Here is a 23,598-nt window from a genome sequence, read left to right as displayed (position 1 = left end):
ATTCTCTCTCATTCTCAAAGACTTACCAAATAAAAATGCCTTCAAAATATAATGGGTGTGAAAAGATGCAAGAAAGAAATGGGACTTTATAACCCAAATTTGAATATAATTATAAGGAAAAAGGTTTAGTTTTTTTTCTCAGGATGACAAGATCAGTTGTTTTTCAGACAAGCATAATTAATTCTCATTATATGGATCCTCAGAACATTGTGCATGTAAAACAAACACAAAGACGAAGGTGGTTGTTGTCAAGGCACAAGTGAAAGTACTCTAAACATTGCTTGTTTTCTTTGTTTGCAGGAGAGTTGGAGATATTCCAGAAGGATGGGGAGCGCAAGATTCAGAGTCGGCAGCAGCTTCCAGTTGGAACAACATGGGGGCCTTTTGCTGGGAAGATGGGTCTGAATAATAACAGCTTGGTATGTAGATGCCCAGTGAGTTGACTTTGCTATGCTGTTTGTCATCCCTTAGGAGTTAGTCTTTATTGCTACTCAACCAAATCACTTAAAATCAAGCCATTGTAAGCTTTTATGGACAGTGCTATTTGGATCTTTTCCAAGCAGTCCATCTATGGCAGCAGTCTACAAAGAGTTATGCAAGGCACAGATTAATGGTTCTAAAGTTGTTACTTTAGAATTAGGAGAGTTATATGATGATTCTTACCTTATCTGCTGAGCCAAACTGATGCCTTTCACTTTTAATAACATATCAGAGGGGGTTTTTTAGAGCACAAATTAATTATTGAACAATTCATATTAACAAAGTATATAGAAAATACACAATAACTATGTTAACCTGTATAAAAGTTAATTTAACCCCTACTAAACATAAGGATATTGAGAGCTACAGAATCTGTCATCAACTTGCAGCCATTATGTCAAGGTATTGAAGGATTCTGACATGGGTGCCTAGAATTATGTGAGGTATAGTCCAAATTAGCCCTGATTTCGCTGAACTCAGAGGTCCATATAAGTACTGCACTTCTGAGCCATAATTTAGTATGTTAAAAATAGTGTAATTCCTATCTCTTAATTTTTTTGTTTTAGACACTTAAAATCTGCATTTCCTTGAAAGGATAGAGCTTTGGAGCAGTTACTGTTTAGCAGATCAGTGCCTGCTATTACAGAGGTTTCATGCACACATTATTGACATAAAAAATTGTGAAACTTTTTCATTACAGTATATCGTAGAAATGCATTTCCATATTTAAAATACATTTGCTGCATAATTGTCATGCAAGTATGCCTATTAAAAATTGTAATGAAGAAATACTGTAGTTACTCTATATTTGCAGTACCCATTTTTAAGCCTTAATGTTTCTTAACCCTTTTAATATAGAGGGGTTTTTTTTAAATCTAAAAGCACTAATCCATATTATGGATTAATAGTCTAGACACAATAGAGCTAGTTTTTCCAAGTTTTCAGCATCCATAAATGGGACTAAATTTTCAAAAGAGCTCAGGTCCCATTTTGGGAACCTAAAAAGGGAGAAGATTTTCAGCACCCAACAGTTCCCATTGTGACAAATTGGGCTCTGGTTTCTTCTGAAAATCTGGTCCATAAGTGTTTGCTCTTTCATGTCTCTCTAATCTCTATGTTATGAAGCACTTAGCACCAGGATATCTCAGAGCTGATCCTTTCACCAAAATCTTGTGCACTGTGTCTGTATTTCTACTTGGAATGTTCTCCTAAAATTTCCCACCATTACTACTTCCATTTCAGCTCCATCAGTGGTGGCAGGGATGGGCATGTGAGCACTAGTGTAAACCGTATTCCTGGTAGGTACTGGTATTTTAGTTACAGTGTTGTCTGACCTGCTTAGAGCAAGCCTACATAACATAGTAACTAGCAGTATCTCTCCATTATTGCTTTACCTAGTGTTACCACCAATGATAGTATCTGTGGGAAATTTTAACAAAAATTTCCTTATGTATATAAAGCTTAAGTAAACATTTGCAGGTTATAAAATAGAAACAGTGCAGCATATCACAGAAATGGTGACTGACCCTTAAATGTAGGAGCTCTAAAAGGCATCATTAGAATAAACTGGCAATGTGACAGTGATACTGCTACTGTTTTGTTATGTTTCTCTAGACAAATTGGAGTGCAATCACAGCCAATAGAGCAGGACTTCTACCCAGTTTTTGGTCTCTCACGGGTGTATTTGGGCTCTTCTGTTCTCTGCTACAGCTGATCAGAACAGTTTTGACAAAACAAAATGTTGCTGAAATATGCTGTTTTGTCAACACAGAAACATCTTTCAGGAAATTATCAGTTCCAATAAAGCTTTAATCAGCGAGAGAGAATGATACCGACTCTCATTTTATAGTCTGATGGTTAAGGCACTGAGCTGGAGATGGGAGATATGGGTTCTAGTCCCTTGCGCTGCCTAATTCAGAGTGATCTGGGACAGAGCCACCAAAAGCAGACTAAGCAATTTCTTTGGGCCCCATTCACTTTTTATTATAAGAACTTGCCTGTTTTAGTATTGTGTGTGTGTGTTGGGTGGGGGGATACTCCTGCTTAGGGCCTCCAATGGGCTAGCACCAGCATTGATCTGGGATGAAAAACTCAGTCCTGAATCATGCAGAGTAAGGTCTTGAATGTGGGTTTTCCACATAGCATGTGAGTGCCCTAACCACCAGGCTAGAGAGGGAGAAACACACATGCCCCCTCTATTCCTGAATCAAAAAGCTTGGAGTCTGCTTTCATGGAAACATTCAAAAGATTTTGGTTTTATTCCACATTGGAATGAAAACAGATTTTGAAACCTCCAGAATTGCTGTGAAATGGAATTGGAGTGGTCTGGTCAGCTCTGTTTTCTTCCTAAGAGCTTTTCCCAAATAATGGTGATCTTTCCCCATCACTGAGGCCTCTGCCTCTGAGCATTAGCTTGTTACTTTAGAATGCTGTAGGAAAACATCAACGTTTTGATAAATCTTTAATTTATTGTTTAGGCCTGACAATCCTGATGCCAGCTTGTAATCGTTTTTATTTTATATTTTTTCTGAAGCTTTTCTGTTTTATTCTTAATCTTTCTGTCCATTTGACATGTTTGATTCCTATTCTCTATAAAACACATGCTCTCTTTTGTTTTTAAAGGGAGCTGTATTTGTTTATTTGTTATTTATACATATTTTTAAAAGCTCATCTAGGGAAAGCCACACCTCCCAGGACTCAATCATGGTTTCACATGGGTGCTTGACAGCAGGTTTCACCACTGCAAACATTTTGGTGTGATAAACCTTATAAATAAATCAAGTAATCTTTTGAAAGACTTTAAAAGTAAATCTCTGGTAAAGGAACAAAAGGAAGATGCTGTGAACTCTTGGCTACCATTTCCACAGTATTTGCAGTTGGATTTTCATACTTGATCCAACACATCTGCTCATGGCTGACTCTTGAAAGGTATGGGTGAGCATGAGTCCTTGTCATTCATTATCTGTCCTTAATGATTCTTGGAGTGGTAGCAGTGTGATGGTATCTCCCATAGAGGATTTATTTACCTTATTACAAAAGATACTACCTACTTACGCTCCTTTTAGTCAGCCTTGAATAAAATCTGAAGATGAAATAATACTCTTTTAAACTGGTTCATATTCCAGGCAGTACTCTGATGCTGAGTTTAAACTCGCAGTTGTTGGTTCAAGAGATTCAGCACAGTAATTAATTCAACAGAGTAATTAATTGAGTCACTGTGCCAGATGTCAAATACTTTTCAGATCCTTCAAGTTCTATCTTGAAGTACATTAACAATATACATCTCAGAATAGTGGAAGGTTGGGTATCTTGAACAACTGATTGAAGTGGCATTTGCTACTATAGTAATAGCAATAGCTGTTGTTGACTTCCAGTTAGCAGTGCCTAGACATTGCTAAGGGACTTAATGGAATCCACTAATTGACTATCTTGTGCACGGTCCATACCAGGACATGGACATCATAAAGTAGTAGCTCTACCAGATGAACTAAGGAAAGTCTGATGGTTAAGCAAGGAAGAGAAGTGTTGAATTTTTATCAGCTAGGAGTCAGTCAAGAGTCTCATTCACATACCTCACAGTATCAAAATACCTCTAAGAAGTATTTACAGTGTTGCATTATCACAATAAATGAAGAAGACTCACTTTTTACTTAGTTCTATTAGGCAATATTCTTTAGCCTTCGGATGCATGTATGGAGTTAGTATCTGTAGGGAGAATTGGGCACACCGGTTTTATCCTCTCCTCCCCCCCACCTTTCACTTCCAATTCAAGGACAGTGGATCAAAGTTGAACAGTAGCTGATAGAAGTGCAGCCCCTGCTGTAGCAGGTTGCAAACAACTAGAAAACTAGAACCGAAAGGTGGTGTCCTTCTGCTGGCTTGCAGGAAATAAGTTATCATCAAATCATTTCTGTGTTTTTTTTTTAACAAAAATAAAGCAAACAATGAGCTTTGCTATAGAATGAAGGTGGTATGATTCTAATCACCAGTCTTGCCTGGAGGCTCTTAAATGTGTGCATTGACATATAGCTCCTAAAACTCAGTAGTGCCAAATACACAGGTGGATTTTTCAAGATATGTAGTGATACCTGCCTATCTCTTGACACTGCAATCTGGGTCTTTGTATATATCAAATGTAATTTGAAAAGAAAGATGAGATAACATTTGCTAATGTGGAAAAATCCTGTGTTTAGATCCTGCAGCCATGAGGGTAGTTCCTGTTCACACAAGTAGTCCTATGATCAGGCACTAAAAATTTGTTTAAGAAAAGGTTGTCTTTTCCCCTCCTATACCAAAATAATTTTATTGTAAACTCAGCCATTTTAATCCCTGTGGTCTTCTTTAAAAACTTTGAGGGAATAAGACCCCTTCAGAAGAAAAGAACATTGCAGAAAATTCCCAGTTACAGCTGATATTTCTAGAGGAGAAGTGGCAAAGAATGTATAGCGCATGATGAAAGTCAAACAGTGGTTTGTGCCATTACTTCATTAATCAAGTGGAGGCATTCTGAAAAATGTTTTTCTTCGGCTGCAGCCATCTATTTTTTGGTGTTAATCTGTGCCCTGTGGCAGGGTTTTGTGAAGCAAAACAATGAGCAGTTGTATCATACCTCCCCCCATTGTTGTCGTCCCTGTCAGAAGGAGGAGAGGATGATGCAGGTCTGTATCAACCTGATAAGGAAAAGAGGATTCAAAATGGCTGTGGAGAGGATCCAGCAGAGTAAAGTGTGTAGTTTTGGACCAGACTAGCGATGGAATATAGCAGAGACTCTTTAATGGGATCCTGAAGGTTCACTGCCAAAGCTATACTTCTTCTAGAAGATTTCCTAATCCAAGAGTTTGATTAGGAAGTGCTGTGACTGTCTGAGCAGCCAAGGTTCAAAATGCAGTTAAGTTATTCACTCACTAATCTGTGGCTGGTCACTTCAGGTTAAAATCCTCCTATCTATAGTACCCAGCCACTTTTAATCTTTAGAGTTACAATATTAGAGTTTACTTGCCACATTGACTGGAGGCTAAGACCACTGAAAAAGCTACATAGGCTCTCTATGACTTCTTGTTTAAACTGTAATGTGTTTATCAATTTAACTTGAATGCTATGGGCTAGATTTTGCCCCCGGATACATACTTTTAAGGATTTAGCCCTCCTGTTAACATACAGTCACTTTTGTATATTACTACATAGAAAAGTGCTATAGTTAATAACAGCCCTGATTCTAATCTTGATTAGACCAGTTTTACACCATTGTAACTCAGTTGTCATCTGTGGATTTATTCGTGACTTACCCCAGTGTTTGAGATCAGAATAGGTCCATTATGTTTGCAAGTGTCATTTCAAAACATTTCACCATTCCCCCAAGTACTAGAACACGCAAACCAAGTAGCATTCCTGCACAAAATCTTATATTACAATGAAGGGTAATCACTTTAGACTTCCACACCGTGCAAGTGTAAGGGAGAGTTATTTTACACTAACAGTTATAAAAACACCAAATGTGTTCATCCAGTGTGAAAATTCACAGTGCACAATAGCCTTTATTAATTTATTATCTTTCATAATGTGGTCTATTAAGATGTAATGTGAAACTTGTGTCAAGGGAGAATGGATACACTGTCTCAAGACCATTTCAAAGATTTTGGTTATTTCCTTTGTAGTTTGGACATTTACACCTTTGTTCATAAAAAAATTCTTTGTATGTTTTCATTTCTGAATTAATATTTGAAGTACAGATTTAATTTCAATATGACACTGATATTGTAAGAGTACACAGTAAAGACTGGAATAAATGCTCAGCCAAGTGAACAAAAGTATAAAGTTGGTTTTGACCTTAAGGACCTTCTCACCTGTTACTGTGTGATGCAGAATACCAAAGGGTGATGAGGCAACTTCCACAACAAATTGTGTTAGTGTTTCTACTATGTGTACATTCTGCATGAAAAATTAGTGCTAATTCAACCGTAATGTTGAGAAAACAAGTACTTGATTGGCACTTACTATATGTAAAGTTTTTTTTTAAATCCATATTTTAAGGCAAATGTACACTGGAATAGAGTTAAGATTGAGGTTCCAATATTTATTCTCCATTTCCTTGTATCTGAATGCTTCTTTTCTCAACCTTAACATTGTGTTGTTATTAGTAGCTTTTTGTATGGAACTTTCTTGTCTATTTTTTAACCTTCTTTCTTTTGATTGAGGCCTCCTGATGACCTGGGAAATGAACCCTTTGATCATTATTTGACACCTGTGTATTAAAAGACTGTGTTTACAAATGTTAAAAAACTCCATTTGGGAGTTTTACGGTAACACTATTTTCCTATATTCATAGATTTTAATCCCAGGTGGGACCTTTATGATCATGTAGTCTGACTTCCTGCATAACACAATAATTTCTGCATCAACTGGATAACTTCAGTTTGAGCTTTAGCATATCTTTTAGAAAGATATCCAGTCTTGATTTAAAGACTTCAAGTGATAGAGAATCACATTTACATATCACTTTTCATGTGGCTAGTCATGTCACTATACAACTAAATACCTACAGATGCATGTATACAGTGTACATATTTAAGGTGACTGCTTAAATAGTAATGCTTTTCTCTACTGAGCATATTTTAAATGTTTATAACTTTTTTATGTTCTAAAACTCCTTCTTTCAATGATTCACAAAATATACTGCTCATTATGGACTGTGTAAATATAAAATATCAGGTTTAAAGATTCAGCAGTTTTTGAGATCTACTTTTTCCCTTCCCATCAAAAAAACTAAACATGGGGGAGGGGGGAATTTACAATGAGAAAATTCACTTTCTAAAGATTTTCTCACAATTCAAAATGACTGAAATAATTTTGCCCACACTTTTTGAATAGTTTCATCTTTACACAGTGACCGTGCATGGAAAATTCCAGCCAAATAGGTGAATGTTTCAGAAAGTTTTAAGTGTGTGAGAACAGTGTCATAGACACTTAATTGCAACCTGGCCTAGAGCTCTGGTGACTGGTACCTTCTTTAATTAATATTTTTCTATCTGTTATAATAGACCATAAGATTATCCAAATCACAGTCACACACATGCTATTTCTGTCTTATATTGTTAAACATGACTCTGGTGCTCATGGAAGGTTCTGAATTGAAAACATTAGAAACTGAAGCTGTCCCTTTGTGCATAAAAGAGGTAAATCTCAGGGAGCACTGTAGATTTCTCCACTTCTGCATGTTCTAAGCCTGGTGTAGAAAAATCACATCTAAGGTTGTGCCTACACAACAAAATTCCCCACCCCACATTTATTGCCAGTGGAGGTGCACTGATGGCAGTGCTGTTGTAAACGGAGCTCCAGTAGCCTCTGGTAATTTATCCACCATGTTGTCTCTACCTGTACACAGCAGATCTACACAGTAACATGCTAGAATAAAGCCTAGAGTAGATAGGGCCTTAGGGCGAAAAGAAGATTCAGTCTCCATTACCATTGATACTTGACCTCATTGCTGAGAAAGAAAATCAAGGTGTCAGTTTTTATGGTGGCAGTTATCATTGCATGAGTAATATAGTTTGAAATGATTAGTTCAATTCATTTGTTTGGCAGTCATGCAGTTGAGAGAGTTAAATTATGGCCCCAGTGAAGTCAATGACAAAAGTTTCATTGACTTAAATGGGGCTAGGAATTCACCCATGCTTTAGATTCCAAATATCTTGTTTTCTGAGTACTTGTTAAGTGAGATAACCTGCAGTGTTTTAAGAATGAAGGAAACAAATGGTTTAGGTATTTCAGAATCTGCCTATATATAGCTTGACACTTGTACTAAGTAAGATATAGTGGGTATGGTAAATTTTAGACAAATATGCTTTAATATTAAATTATCCCCATATCCCAATTCCAAAAAAATCAAGGTTTTATTGGAAATACAAACATTTTTACTAATTTTTGCTTTCAGTCGTGTTCAAGCCACTCCATTGACTTCAAAGAGCAGGCAGGGTGTGGCTCACTGCACAGTTTGTCCCCTTCAACTGTAATGGTGCTACCTGGTACCAATATCCTGTGCCTCATTTATCAAACATAGTGAACATGTCTATCAATGCAATCCTGTGAAGATGCCTCAAAGTCAGGTGAGTTGAAAAGAAAATCATCTTCAGCTATCATGTCTCTGCTGTACAAAACACAAGAGGCAAGGTAGCCTGCTATCTTGGTTGGCCTTTTCCAGCAGAACCCTAGTCCACCTACTCCAGTGCAATTGCTGAGACGAGGGAGCTGGTGCACCACGTGATGATTGTTTGCTTTGGTTCTTGTAAAACTCACTTTAACCATGAACAAATATTTGGTATGTGTTCTGGTGCCAGTTCCTTGTGTTCTCACTCATTGTAAAATATGTATATAACCCCATCAGAGTTGATAATGTTTTGCATTAAGATACCATCTTAAATACCTTAGTAATAATCAATAAACTCTAACTAGATGTTTTTTTCTTAATATATGTTATTACATGTTCCACAGACCACAGCAGTGTTAGTTATTTCAAAATATTTATTGGGTGATGTTATAACAACCTTTACATATCAAATTATTCAGAAATGTGTTAGAGTATTATAGTGGTGTATTTTATATATAAGCAACGTGATCTGTTCTATTATACAGCATAAGAAATAATGTAGCCTCACTCAAACACAATAATATACCTTCACCTGTGTGCACTTAGTGAGGGGAATTAGCCAGATTACCTTCTAAATGCTAGTAGTTGTATTTAGAATCACCTTCTAATATCAGACATCATCATATATTTAATGTAGATCATTTTTATTCTAATAAAATGTGCTCTAATTTATAACATTCTTTGTAACAGGTTATTATAGCATTATCGCATCACCTGTTTGGCATTTTATCACTTATATATATATATATATATTATGACAAAGCTCTGTCCTTGTCTCAAGGGGCAAAGGGAGGGGGAGCCCGGGCCCACCCTCTACTTCGGACTCCAGCCCAGGGACCCTATTAGTATCAGCTATGGTAGCTGACCTTTTAGAAACATGACACGTACAATTCCCTGGGCTGCTTCCTCCACAGCAGCCCTCACTTCCTCAAGCTCCACTTCAACCTTACCTCAGGGTCTTCTTCCTTGCACTACTCAGTCTCTCCAACAGCGCAACTTCCTCCCACAGCTCCTGACATGCACACCCGCCTGACTAACTGGGAGGCTTTTAACTAGTTTCAGCCAGCCTCTGATTGGCTTCAGGTGTCCCAATCAACCTAACATTCTCCCTGCCTTCTGGAAAGTTCTTAATTGGCCGCAGGTGTCTTAATTGACCTGGAGCAGTTTCCATTTCACTTATCCTGGTACCAGGGATTTGTTTAGCCTGGAGCTAATATATCTATCTCCCACTACTTTTCTATAGCCATCCGGACTTGCCCCGTCACATAACCCACCCACCCCCCACCCCCCGCTCAACACCATAGAGTTGGGCAACTTGGGAAGCTAGGCAGTATGCTCGTGACAGATCATCAGCATTGCCATGGTGGCATCCAGCCCTGTGCCGTATGCAGAACTGGAATGGTTGGAGGGATAAGAACCACCTGGTGACCCTTGCATTCTTTTCCTTATTCTGCTGCATCCACTGGAGGGGTATATGGTCTGTCAAAAGAGTAAATCGCCGGCCTAAGAGGTAATAACGCAGTGTCTCCATAGCCCATTTGACAGCAAGGCATTCTCTCTCGACTACTGCATATTTCTGTTCTCTTGGGAGAAGCTTTCTGCTTAGGTAGAGGATCGGGTGTTCCTCTTCTCCCACCATTGTGACAGAACTGCCCCCAACCCCACCTTGGAAGCATCTGTTTCTAAAATAAATTCCCTGTTAAAGTCCAGGGCTATGAATACGGGGTCATTACAGAGGGCCGTCTGAAGGTCTGTTAAGGAAGTATGGGCTGGATGAATGCACTACAAGGTGGGTAGAAAGCTGGCTAGATTGTCGGGCTCAACGGGTAGTGATCAATGGCTCCATGTCTAGTTGGCAGCCGGTATCAAGTGGAGTGCCCCAAGGGTCAGTCCTGGGGCCGGTTTTGTTCAATATCTTCATAAATGATCTGGAGGATGGTGTGGATTGCACTCTCAGCAAATTTGCGGATGATACTAAACTGGGAGGAGTGGTAGATACGCTGGAGGGGAGGGATAGGATACAGAAGGACCTAGACAAATTGGAGGATTGGGCCAAAAGAAATCTGATGAGGTTCAATAAGGATAAGTGCAGGGTCCTGCACTTAGGACGGAAGAACCCAATGCACAGCTACAGACTAGGGACCGAATGGCTAGGCAGCAGTTCTGCGGAAAATGACCTAGGGGTGACAGTGGACGAGAAGCTGGATATGAGTCAGCAGTGTGCCCTTGTTGCCAAGAAGGCCAATGGCATTTTGGGATGTATAAGTAGGGGCATAGCAAGCAGATCGAGGGACGTGATCGTTCCCCTCTATTCGACATTGGTGAGGCCTTATCTGGAGTACTGTGTCCAGTTTTGGGCCCCACACTTCAAGAAGGATGTGGATAAATTGGAGAGAGTCCAGCGAAGGGCAACAAAAATGATTAGGGGTCTGGAACACATGAGTTATGAGGAGAGGCTGAGGGAGCTGGGATTGTTTAGCCTGCAGAAGAGAAGAATGAGGGGGGATTTGATAGCTGCTTTCAACTACCTGAAAGGGGGTTCCAAAGAGGATGGCTCTAGACTGTTCTCAATGGTAGCAGATGACAGAACGAGGGGTAATGGTCTCAAGCTGCAGTGGGGGAGGTTTAGATTGGATATTAGGAAAAACTTTTTCACTAAGAGGGTGGTGAAACATTGGAATGCGTTACCTAGGGAGGTGGTAGAATCTCCTTCCTTAGAGGTTTTTAAGGTCAGGCTTGACAAAGCCCTGGCTGGGATGATTTAACTGGGAATTGGTCCTGCTTCGAGCAGGGGGTTGGACTAGATGACCTTCTGGGGTCCCTTCCAACCCTTATATTCTATGATTCTATGAATGCCCCCTCTGCTGCGTCGGTCCATTTTACCATGTCTGGACCTCGGGCCTTCACTAGGTCTGTTAGGGGACTTGCCCGAGTGGCAAAGTGGGGAATAAAACGTCGGTAGTAGCCTACCATGCCAAGGAACGCACGGACCTGCTTCTTTTGGGTCAGCCGTGGCCAGTTTTGAATTGCCTCAAGCTTATTTGTTTGGGGCTTCACTATGCCCCTTCCCACAATGTATCCCAGGTACCTAGCCTCTGCTAGCCCTATGGTGCATTTAGCGGGATTAGCAGTGAGGCCAGCCCGCCTTAAGGTGCGCAGTACTGCCTGAACTTTCTCCAGGTGTGTTCCCCAGTCTGGAGTATAGATGATGACATCATCTAGGTATGCAGCTGTATAACTAGTATGGGGGCGCAGCAGCTTATTCATGAGGCACTGGAATGTGGCTGGGGCCCCATGTAGGCCAAAAGGGTGGAGAATGCTGTCTTTTCTTTAGCTTCTTTGGTCAGAGGAATCAGATCCAGTGTAGTCAAGAATCGGGCACTACCCAATCGGTCAACCAGTTCGTCGATGCACGGTATGGGGTATGCATCTGGGATATTTATATAAACTGGGATGTTTCATTCAGTCGGCAAAAGTCATTACAGAATCTCATGGTACCATCAGGTTTAGGCACTAGAACAATTGGACTGGACCACTGACTGTAAGATTCTTCAGTAACCCCTAATTGTAACATTTTCTTTACTTGGGCCTTGATTTCTTCTCTTTTGGCTGCTGGGATTCGGTAGGGTCTCAATGTTACCTTGGCTCCAGGGATTGTGCAGATATGATGATAGGTTCCAGTCATCTGCCCTGGTTTTGTAGAGAACACATCTTGGTTGCGATTAATCATGTCAGCTGCCTTGATCTTTTGGATCGGCGTCAAGTCGGATGATATCCTCACTTGCTCGTGTAAGTTATCCTCCTGGGGAAGGGTCTCCTGCATGACTAAGCATGCCTCTCAAGCATGCCAGGAAGATTAGATGTGGTAAATTAGATTAGAAGATTGATGTGGTAAATTTGCTCTGATTTCTGGCGGCCTAGCTGCCGCACCTTATAGTTCACCTCTCCCATGGCTTTGATTACTTTGCAGGGTCCCTGCCACTGGGCCAATAGTTTACTTTCTGCTGTGGGCACCAGTACCATCACCCGATCCCCTGGTTGGAACTGTTGAAGCTTCGCTTGGTGGTTATAATGGCTTTGTTGGGTCTCCTGTGCTCTCTCCAAGTGTTCCCGTACAATGGGCGTAACTCAGGCTAGCCGATCTCTCATCTGCAGTACATGCTCAACTATGTTCCTTCCGGGATTTGGCTCCTCTTCCCAGGCTTCTCTGGCTATATCCAATATACCTTGAGGGTGGTGCCCATATAGTAGTTCGAATGGAGAGAAACCCGTGGAGGCTTGCGGAACCTCCCAGATGGCGAACATGAGGTAAGGCAATAGGGTATCTCAATCTTTCCCATCCTGGCTCACCACTTTCCTGATCATGGCCTTGAGGGTCCTATTGAACCTTTCCACAAGGCCATCTGTTTGCGGGTGGTATACAGAGGTCCGTAGGGCTTGTACATGGAGCAATGAACAGAGATCTTTCATCAACTTGGACATGAAAGGTGTCCCTTGATCAGTCAATATCTCCTTGGGTAGCCCAACCTGGGCAAAGATCTGTACTAGCTCCTTAACTATTGTCTTGGAAGCTGTGTTGTGTAGGGGAACAGCTTCCGGGTACTAGGTTGCACAGACCAGTACAACAAGCACATGTCAGTGGCCCCGAGCTATCTTCTCTAGGGGCCCTACCAGATCCATGGCTATCCGTTCAAAAGGAGCTTCTGTTATTGGAAGAGGTATCAAAAGAGCCCGCAAGTGTGGGTAAGGGCTATGTAACTGACACTCCGGACAAGAGGTGCAGTATCGCCAGACATCTTCATGTACTCCTGGACAGAAGAACCTCCGCAGGATCCGGGCCTGGGTTTTCTCTACCCCTAGGTGTCCTCCAAACAGGTGACTGTGGGCAAGACTCAACATGGCTTTTTGACGTTTTCGTGGCACCAGAAGTTGTTGTATCTCTTTCTCCTGCATTTGCACCACACGGTACAGGAGATCTTTCTTCACTATAAAGTAAGGTCCGGCACTCCGGACCTTCCCATCCACGGGTATCCGATTGATCTCGGCCACCTCTTTCCTGGCATTATCATATCTGGGGTCCTCTGCCTGGTCCCGCCCAAAAGTCTCTCTCCCAGGACTAACTTGCCCAAGCTCCCAGAGGCCTGCTTCTGCTTCTTCCAACGGCTCGCCGCCGTCATGGCTGGGGGCAGCCTCTGGCTCACCTTCAGTGGTGGAAGTTTCTCTGTTGGCTGCTTGTGTCCATCTGCCTACTAGGGAGGTCTTCTGGCCCTAGGTCAGGATCCAGGTTCCCAAGGCCTTCGCGGCCTTCCTCTCTTTTTTTTTTTTGTTTTCTGGGTCTTTCAGGGGGCTGAGAACAGATCCTGAAAAATCTCAGCCAACATCAGGGGTTGACATTCCCCCGGTGATGAGTCGCTGTCCTCAGGGTCCCCACCTCCCTCCAGCCTCTCTGGGGGGAGTAAATTATCAAACCCTGGATAGTTCCTCCCAATGACTACAGGATATGGAAGTTTAGGAACTATGCCCACGGTCACCTTAATGGGGTTTCCCTGAACCTCTATCTCCACTGGGATGGTGGAGTAGTGGCTCACGCCCCCATGCATGCACATCACTGCTATGCGTTTGGCTTGTAGCAGCTGACTACTTTTTACCAGTTTACCCGATATGAGGGTGATAGCACTCCCAGAGTCCACAAGCGCTGTAGTCTCTACTCCATTTATCCTCACTGGCCTGGTGTAATTATGCGGGGCTAATGCCACCCCCGCGAGGTGGATAAGGGAGCATGGGACTTCCCAGTCCCCCAAGTTATATTGCATAGGCTCCTTGTTGCTGGGACACTGTGCTGCTATGTGTTCTTACTCCCCACATGCATAACATCTGTAATTGCTTTTAATCACTCCCCTATCCTGGAGGTTAGGGGGTTTAGTCCTGGGGATATGATCAATCCCTTCCTTCTGGGGTCCCCGCTGGTTTTCAGCCCCCCCTTCTTCCACCTAGGACTCCCCGGGGGTTTGGCTCCCCAACCTTCCAGGGTTGCGGTCGGGTGCTTGTTTCGAAAGGGGCCTTCCTTGGGTAGTCGGGTCAGTTCCCTGGCTGTCATCTGTCTTTCTACCAGCATGATCATATCGTCATATGTGGATGGATCATTCTGGCCTACCCATTTGCGGAGATCTGGCGGCAGTCCCAGCATGTAATGGTCTATGACCAGGGTCTCCAAAATCTCCTCCGGCCTGTACACCTTGGGCTCTAACCACTTCCATGCAAGGTGTATGAGGTTGAATAGCTGGGACCTCGGGGGTTTGTTCCCCTGCTGTTTCCACTCATGGAACCTCTGGGCCCTTACCGCTGCCATTACCCCTGATTGTGCTAGGATCTCTGCTTTCAGATGGGTAGAATCAGTGGAATCCATGGCAGGCAAGTCGAAGTAGGCCTTCTGGGCCTCTCCACACAAAAAAGGGGCGAGAATGCTGGCCCACTGCTCCTGGGGCCATACCTCATGCTGAGCAGTCCTTTCAAATGAGAGGAGATATACCTCTACGTCATCTCCTGACATCATCTTTGGCAGACAACCAGTGGCCCTCAGGATTCACGTCCCGTTGGACCCCCGGGCCTGGGTGGTGAGGATCTTCAGCTGGTCCACCACCTCTCTCAAGAGGGCACGATCTTGGGTCACCTGGCTCATCAGTAATTGATTGGTTTCCTGCTGTAACCGCATAGACTCCTGTTGTGCCATTGCCTGAACCCAGGTGGCCTCCTGTTGGGCTGCCGTGGCTTGTACCAGAGCTCTTACCACCTCCTCCATTGTGGTACGAAGCAAACAAACAAACCAAAACAAAATCTAAAACCCCAGTGCACTTTTTTTTTAAACCTCTTTCTTCCGCCACTCTGTGAACGAAGTCCCACTTCTGACACCAGTTGTGACAAAGCTTTGTCCTTGCCTCCATGGGTCCCACGTTTCCTGGCGGATTTTGCTAGCCTCAGAGGCTCACTGTGACCCTCCACGTAACCCTTCTCTCTCTAGAGACAAGGGTCACAGTGTGCTGAGCCATTTTCATCATAAGCCAGCGAGGGAGGTGAGGAGAAGTTATCCTTCCTTGCACAGTCTCTGTTGTCTCCCAGTCTCAGTGATTAATCAGGGGCCAAAGTGGTAGGGGGGAGCCCGGGCCCAACCTCTACTCCGGGCTCCAGCCCAGGGACCCTAATAGTATCAGCTATGGTAGCTGACCTTTTAGAAACATGACACGTACAATTCCCTGCACTAGTTCCCCACAGCAGCCCCCACTTCCTCTGGCTCCACTTCACCCTTACCTCAGGGCCTCCTTCCTTGTGCCTGATATGATGTGTACTGCTCAGTCTCTCCAACAGCGCAACTTCCTCCTGCAGCTCCTGACATGCATACCCACCTGACTAATGGGGAGGCTTTTAACTAGTTTCAGCCAGCCCCTGATTGGCTTCAGGTGTCCCAATCAACCTAGCGTTCTCCCTGCCTTCTGGAAAGTTCTTAATTGGCCCCAGGTGTTTTAATTGACCAGGAGCAGCTGCCATTTCATTTATCCTGGTACCAGGGATTTGTTTAGCCTGGAGCTAATATATCTATCTCCCACTACTTTTCTATAGCCATCTGGCCTTGCCCCATCACTATATGTGTGTGTGTGTGTAGTATATTGTAACATATCTGATTGAGTTTCCAGAATAAAAACCCTATATTTTTTTGTAAATTCTAATTAATTATTTCCTTATAAATGCATTCTTCATCAAAAGCATGACCCAGAATGCTCTTTGTCTCTGAACACACCTTTGCTTCTGTGACAGCTGGTCAACTGTTGTAAGGGTGACCAGATTCTTAAAGTGAAAAACTCTAACACCTGCCATGTATGAAGGCATTGGAGAGGAGTTCAGTGGCATTAAGGGAAGGTGGCATTAAGGTGTACATGCAAGATGTGGGGGAGGGAGGGAGAAAGAAAAGGGAATCCATTCCTTCCTCTTCCCTCTCCACTGCCAAGACATCCTTCTCACTTTCCAAGTTAGAAATGGGACATACTAGCATAAACAACAGGGAGCAGTAAGGCAGAAAATAGTATTAACTCCTCAGCAAGCTATTTACTGGTTTTCTCCCAGTCCATTTCATTATTTCCTAATCTGTGTCTGAACAGCCTGATTTTTTTTTTAAGAAAATCTTCTCTACTTCCAAGTCCCACCTTATTTCTTAGTCGTCTTCTTTTGTCTCTGTACTCTTTCCTCCTGCGGGGTTGTCTTTTCTTCCATTTTCTATGCGTTCATCTTCTCCTGTTCTTTTTCCTCACTTTTTCCGTTTCTTGCAAGTATCTGTTATTTGGGGAATCCCCCTTCCTAATTGCCTGGGAAACCTTGCCTTCCAAATGCTGGGAGTTTTTTTCTTCATATTTGTGCTTATTAAAAACAGAATTAAATGCAGAAAACAGTCAGAGTTGAATTGAGGTTTCTTTTTAAAGGCATTTTTATTCAGCTCCACTTAGAACTTTCTTTCTGAGTCTTTTGTACCTCTTTTGAGAAACGTTGTCCTGATTTATAAGCATCATTGTCCCTGGTTTCTGTGACACAGAATTGCAGAGGTAAGAGCAGTGGGATTGCATTTTCAGGATGGCAGTTGTGTGCTCTTTGATCTGGTGGTACAGCATGCCTCAGGGAATAAGTTCAATCTTGATTTCTTTAGTCAGTCATCCACTATCAGGTACCAATGTACTGATTATCAGGGCTGAATAAAGGAACACATCATGGGCGCATGTTGGATGCTGGAACATTTGTGAGTAGGCTGTTGGCATCACAGACAACCTCCATGCTCATGCTGTGGCAATGTTTTCTGTTCTAATAAATCTCCTTAATGCATGAAGGAGCAATAACAAATACATGAATGTAATAAATAACTCCACATGCATTGATGAATCTTACTGATGCTTAGAATTCCTTCTTTCCTAGTTTAACCCATTGTTGCAGAGTGGAAAATGAAAACAATAGTCTTGTGTGGCATCTTAACCTCTAACAATTGCAAGACAACTCCATAAAGCTGTGTCTTCTTAACATTCCTCGCATTCCCTGATCCAAACTAATAATTAAGCACTTGTTGAAGTGTTAAAGGGACTTTGTAGCCCCACCTAATACTATATCTCCATCTAGTGCAGTACTTGGGTGTAAAATGGCCTTTTAGTTTGAGCTGAGCCTGAATAAGCATTTTCTTCAGTCATTCCAAAAATGTGTGACTGGAGTCTAAAGATCACCTAATTGTGCTTCTCCAGCATGAGTAACAGAATTAAGGTATATCCTAAAGCAGAAGTGGGCAAACTATGGCCCGCGGGACCATCCTGCCTGGCCCTTGAGCTTCCCGCTGGGGAGGCTAGCCCCCGGCCCCTCCCCTACTGTCCCCCTTCCCCCACAGCCATGCCACCATGTGGGCAGCGCTCTGGGCGGCGGAGCTGTGCACTCCTGCAGGGCAGCGCAGCAGCATGTCTGACTCCGGCTGGGCAGCCCGGCTGCCAGACATGCTGCTCTGAGTGGCATGGTAAGGGGGCCATGGGGTCCCGGGGGGCAGTCAGAGGACAGGGAACAGGGTGGGTTGAATAGGGGGTGGAGTCAAGGGGGTTTGGATAGGGGCAGGGGGTCCCGGGAGGGGGCGGTCAGGAGACAAGGAGCATGGGGGGTTGGATGGGTGGGAGAGTTCTGAGGGGGGCAGTCAGGGGGCGGGAAGTGGGAGGGGTCGGATGGAGCAGGGGCCAGGCTGTTTGGGGAGGCAGAGCCTTCCCTACCAGCCCTCCATACAGTTTTGCAACCCCAATGTGGCCCTCCAGCCTAGAAGTTTGCCCACCCCTGTCCTAAAGTCTCTCTTTAGCTATGAACTAACAACAGATTTTACATTGTCATTCTCTCCTACTCTCTTTCATTAGCCATAGAGAACTGTTTATCCCTGATCTTTGCATGAGCCAGGACAAAGGACCAGGGACATTTGCATGGTCTGCTTCCACCTGGTAAAGTGTCCCCAAAGTGGTGAGGAAGAAGGATGGGCCATTATCCTGCTCCTACCACCACTCAGTCTAGACAGTTCAGCTGGTCTGGGCACAACAGGAATACACTGCATTATCATTTTATTCTCTTTGAATTCTTGCTGGGGCAGTCAGGATTCACACCACCCTGAAATTAGGGCAGCATTCAAAGTACACACACTGTCCCAGAATAGATATATGCCTTTTTCATGGATTGTCACAGGATGTTAGTCTCTGTTTGTCTGTTTCCCTATATATTCCTGAAAGAGAAAATGTAATAAAAGGCATACTCACTGGTCACAGATTGTAAGTGGTGAGTGATGTGCACCCAGGGGCTCAATCCTCCATGGTACAAAACACTCCCATGGGAGGCTGAGCGTCTTCAATTCCCATGCGAGGCAGTGGGATTTGAAGCCACTTAGCATTTCACAGGATTGAGCTCTTAGAGTACACAATGTGTAGACATCTATATATAGATATATATCTGTTACTGTATTTGACCTTGATGATGGGACAAGTTTGATAGAGTTAAGGTCAATAAGTATTTTATTTTTAGACAAGATACCAAGTATGTAGATGGTTCTGCTTTACTTTACTGTGTTAACAGCTGATAGCATTCAGTGCTTCATGTACTGCTGATTGTAGTGATACATTCATCTTCGGCGATTATCAAAAAGATTTCAGTGCTTTGGAATTAATCACACATTTGAGAAGACAAATACATGAAGATAAGTAGAAAAATTGTGTGGGGGGTTTTGTTTAAGAGTGATGCTTTGGGTAATCAGTGCAAGTAATCTCCTTTATTAATTTATTGTAGCAATGAAACCACAACAATAAAATAATTAATTTAATTAGCTAATGTTTTAAAGTGCTTTAAAGATGAAAAATGCTATATAAGATCTCAGTATTATCATCATTATAGGCATAACATTACTCCTAATGTATACCACGGTTTTCTTCCAAATGTTGTCCGTTCTACTTTTTTATTATTAATGAGCTAAAGGAGTTTATAGAGACTTTTTAGGATTGTACTTTATGATTGTGCATTATTACAATATGGAATTTTTGCACCAGGGCAAGTTGAATTCAGATATACTAGCCTAATTCAGCAAATCCTAAAATCAATGGGACTACTTGTGTATAAGAATAAGGTTTCGTTTTGTGAGCACTTGGCTGTAAACTAAAAAGATTTTTAAAATCCTTTGAAATACTTAAATTAAAATGAAAATTTAAAAAGGTGTGTGAAACTGTTATACTAACAAATTATAACCCTTTAAAAATATTCTCATAACTAACATTGTATTTTTTAAAAACTTAAATCAAGATTTCCATTTTCTTATGATACAGCCTAGTTAATGAGGGTATTAACTGCAGGGAGAAAGTGCATTTCATTTTTTCCCATAGCTAGACATGATCTGCGTTTCATTATTGTGGACTGATTTGCCACATCCTGTGAAACACCTGCAGGGGAGAATTTAAGGGAAGGAAAACTCCATGAGAATTCCTTCATGGAGATTCTCCCACCTCAGGGGAGGGTATCCTCATTTCCCATGCCTCCTGTCTGGTCAGAAACCCAAGGCTCTCCAAAGATTTGCACAGATCTTGGGGCATAAATGAGAGTCTAGGCAATCTACCCAGGGGCCCTGTGCCTCTGCTGTTGCTCTCTCCCCTGGTAGCAGTTCCCCAAAGACCACATTTTAAAGGGTATCCCCACCTTGGAGGGGGATTATATCTTCACAGAAGATATAATCGAGCTAGGAAACCACCATCGGCCTGGTAGGAGGGATGATATCTATATCTCTCTGACCTTCAGACACTAGAGAGACAGCAGTACACCTGGTTTCTCACACCTCCCCCCGCATGTCCATTTTCTGCATTTACCCCCTGTGTGAGAATGGGGGACAGTTCCAGAGAAGCAGCTATGCCCCCACTCTTCCGCATGTGGATCTCTGGGTCAGGGCTCACCCCCAGTCCCAGTGGAATCAGTGAATAAAATAATAACTGGACTGAGAGCAATCAGGAGGAAGACAAACAAATGTGCCTACATCAAGGCCAGAGGGGCAATTTTCTGCAAAGAAGCCCTGGAACATATTAAACAAGCTAAAGCAGCAATGTCACTACTCACCGTTTTTCTTGTCATCGAATATCCATCATTTTAAAGTTTGAAAAATAGTCTGCAAAATCTCTCCTAGGCACATAACATTCTCTAAAGCCACAATTCAGATAAAATTTGTTTTATTTCATCATACACAAATTTGTTTAGATCCCTGCTGTGACTGCTTTTCCCATTGCCAATATCTATTAATGATAATTGTTTGAAGACTGTGCTCACTCTGTGATACCATCACATCATTGTGAAGAAGATTGTGATCTTATCTAAACCTATTCTATTTAACTCTGACACTCCTTTTGTTATAGTGGGGCCTGGATAAGATCATGCCTGTTAGGATCAGACATTAGTTGGAATCAATATTTGAAAATGTGCCTGTTTTAGCTTAATAGCAAAGTTAGTGTGAGGGTCAGAGTGACATCATTTGTTGGAGGAGATTGTACAACTTCATCTTGTCATGAAAGTGTGTTCTTTGCAGCATTTGCTGGTGAAAAGCAAAAACAAGGACTTTCTGAAAACTGTACAACATTGCTAAGTATCAGTGGATATGAAAGAAATTACAATTTTTAATATTTAAAATGTGTATCGCAGTAGCATGTAGAGAGCCCAGTCAGTGACTAGGGTATTGAGCTAGCTACTGTACACAGATAATGAAAAGATAGGCCCTACCCCAAATAGCTTTCAATATATAAGTATCTACTCAGGCAACCTCAAAGAAACAAGTGGGCATGGGACACAAAAGGTAACCATGAGATCATTAAGATTAATGTAATAAGCAGCAGACACAGCACACCAGCTGCCTGACCATTGTCAAGTGGTGCACAGTCATTGGGTTAGACATGAGTTTTATAGAGAGATGTGGGGGAGAAAAAGGTAGTGGCTTTGTAGATTTTTACAGGGAGCTCCTCCCATGGAAACATTATTGGTCTGGTGTAAGAGCAGGCATTACAGCAGTTGAAATAAATTCATCAGGGGATTTTTTTAGACAGAGATTGGGCTAGAAATAGCTCTGCTGATACTGAAATGTATAAGACTAGATGAACATTTAGGAAGTACAAAGTGAAATAAAGCTGTTTAGAAGAAAAATAAGGCCAGTGCTCCTAGAGCTCCTTATTTGGATTAACTATCTATCTGTCTGTGTATCTATCTGTCTATCAGCCAACTCAGTTCTAATACCACATCCAATACCCAGTGCTTCTTCATCTTCTTCCTTATTTCTCCCTGTGGATTTATTGACATGGATTCCTGTTAATATAATATGCTTACTTCACACTCACCTCACTAAACTTAATATACTGTTACAAAGGAGAATAAAGAAAAGCCATGACTTAGGTGGGATAATTTGATAATGTACAGGGTTGTCTCCCACCATGAGCTTATACACTTGGTAGTACACTTTCCTGAGAAGCACAGTTTCTACACTCAAGCATTTCAACCTGGAGCTTGATGTGTTTACTGATACATATGCCCATTTAATGATATATATGGCATTATTAATATTACATATGTGCCTATCATGAAAGGATTTAACAAGTGTTTGCCTCTGCTCAAACACTAATGTGAATAAAATGAAAAACGAACAGAAAACCAGATCATTGGAAAGGTATTGCACTAAAAGCATGATTAAATTCAGTACTTGCCACTTTATAAGGTTACTACCCTATTCCTCCCAATTTAATTACATGCCACTACTTACTCTTTTGGTATCATAAAGATTTGCAAAAGAATACACTATAATATGCAGAAAAAATAGCTTGCCAAAATAGATTTGTATGGACAAATTCTGGCCTGGGATGTATGCTTGTTTGTATTTGGGCATATTTGGTCCATAAAAAGGGAAGGTGTTTTAGTGTACTTTAAAAATTGACTTAAATGTTTAATAACACACATACAGATTTCTTTTTTTCCTTTTTTATCCTGATTATAACAAATTAAAGGAAAGAAAGAAAGAAAAACATTTCTCGACTATTGCTAAAACAACACGAGGAAATTGTTCATCTTTGAGTGAAATACTTCATGAACCCAGATGTCTGTGACACAACACAGGACTGAATTTTCAAAAAACTAAGCTCTTTCTCCTTCCAGCTGTATAAAACTATTTTTTTTTTAATTGTTGAGAATTCTAAAGATTTTCTTTAAAGTCAGGATGAGGGACATACTAAGAAGGGGGACTGGAGGTGTCACAGAATTTCAAACATAGGAGGAGGAGGATTAATATTTGTAATGAGGAAAAAGGACTTCCTATTGGCGCATGAAAGGAAGATGGTGAAACAGCAAAACAAATGATAGGCGAATTTGATACCAACGCAGTGAATGTTAGGGATGCAGTTATGTAACACTTTGTACATATCCATTTAACGCGCCTCTGTCAAAAAGAATAATCAAATGGCTATTATAAATTAGCTTTTACATAGGGGATAAAGGATGGACTTGTGGGCAAGACATAGGATGGAAAGTCAGGAGACATGAGCTCTGATCGCTCTTCTGTTGCAGTCTTCCCTTGTGAGATCCTACAAAGCTCAAGCTACAACTTTGTACATGTAACTTTGGTATATATACACAAATACACATTACTCCTGGGGGAATTCTGCAACACTTGGCATGCGCAGAATTTATGTCCCCTGCAGAAAAATAACTTTCTGACAGAGAAGCAAAGGGACTCCACAAGAGCGGTCATGCGACCCTCCCCAGCAGTATATTTTGGGTGCCCAGGGCAGCCAGCAGAGAGGTAAATCACTGTGGGGCAGGGGCAGGACAGAGGAAGACCAGCTGGTGGCTCCTACCCTGCACTGCGCTCAGCTGCTAGTCCCAGCTGCTAGTCCTAGCTGGGCTGGAGAGGATGGGACTTCCTATTC

The 23,598-nt window shown here is 42.0% G+C and overlaps 1 protein-coding gene across 11 annotated transcripts in view; it reads left to right on the top strand.

The window, feature by feature from the left end:
• ZFPM2 (zinc finger protein, FOG family member 2) overlaps positions 1–23,598 on the top strand; it is a 507,265-nt gene that overhangs the window by 290,038 nt on the left and 193,629 nt on the right. For 6 of the 11 annotated variants that reach the window (XM_048841465.2, XM_048841469.2, XM_048841463.2 and 3 more), the window contains one exon: positions 301–434. The exons of 3 other annotated variants lie outside the window; for them this stretch is intronic. In XM_048841465.2, the coding sequence (XP_048697422.1) occupies positions 301–434 (134 nt within the window). Of the gene's footprint in view, positions 1–300; positions 435–1,758; positions 1,779–23,598 lie in introns of those variants that run through there. 2 more of the 11 variants (XM_048841464.2, XM_048841474.2) reach the window with 2 other exon arrangements.

Source organism: Caretta caretta, chromosome 2 (assembly GCF_965140235.1).
Source record: "Caretta caretta isolate rCarCar2 chromosome 2, rCarCar1.hap1, whole genome shotgun sequence".
Lineage (NCBI taxonomy): Eukaryota > Metazoa > Chordata > Testudines > Cheloniidae > Caretta > Caretta caretta.
This window is presented reverse-complemented; position numbering and strand designations above follow the sequence as displayed.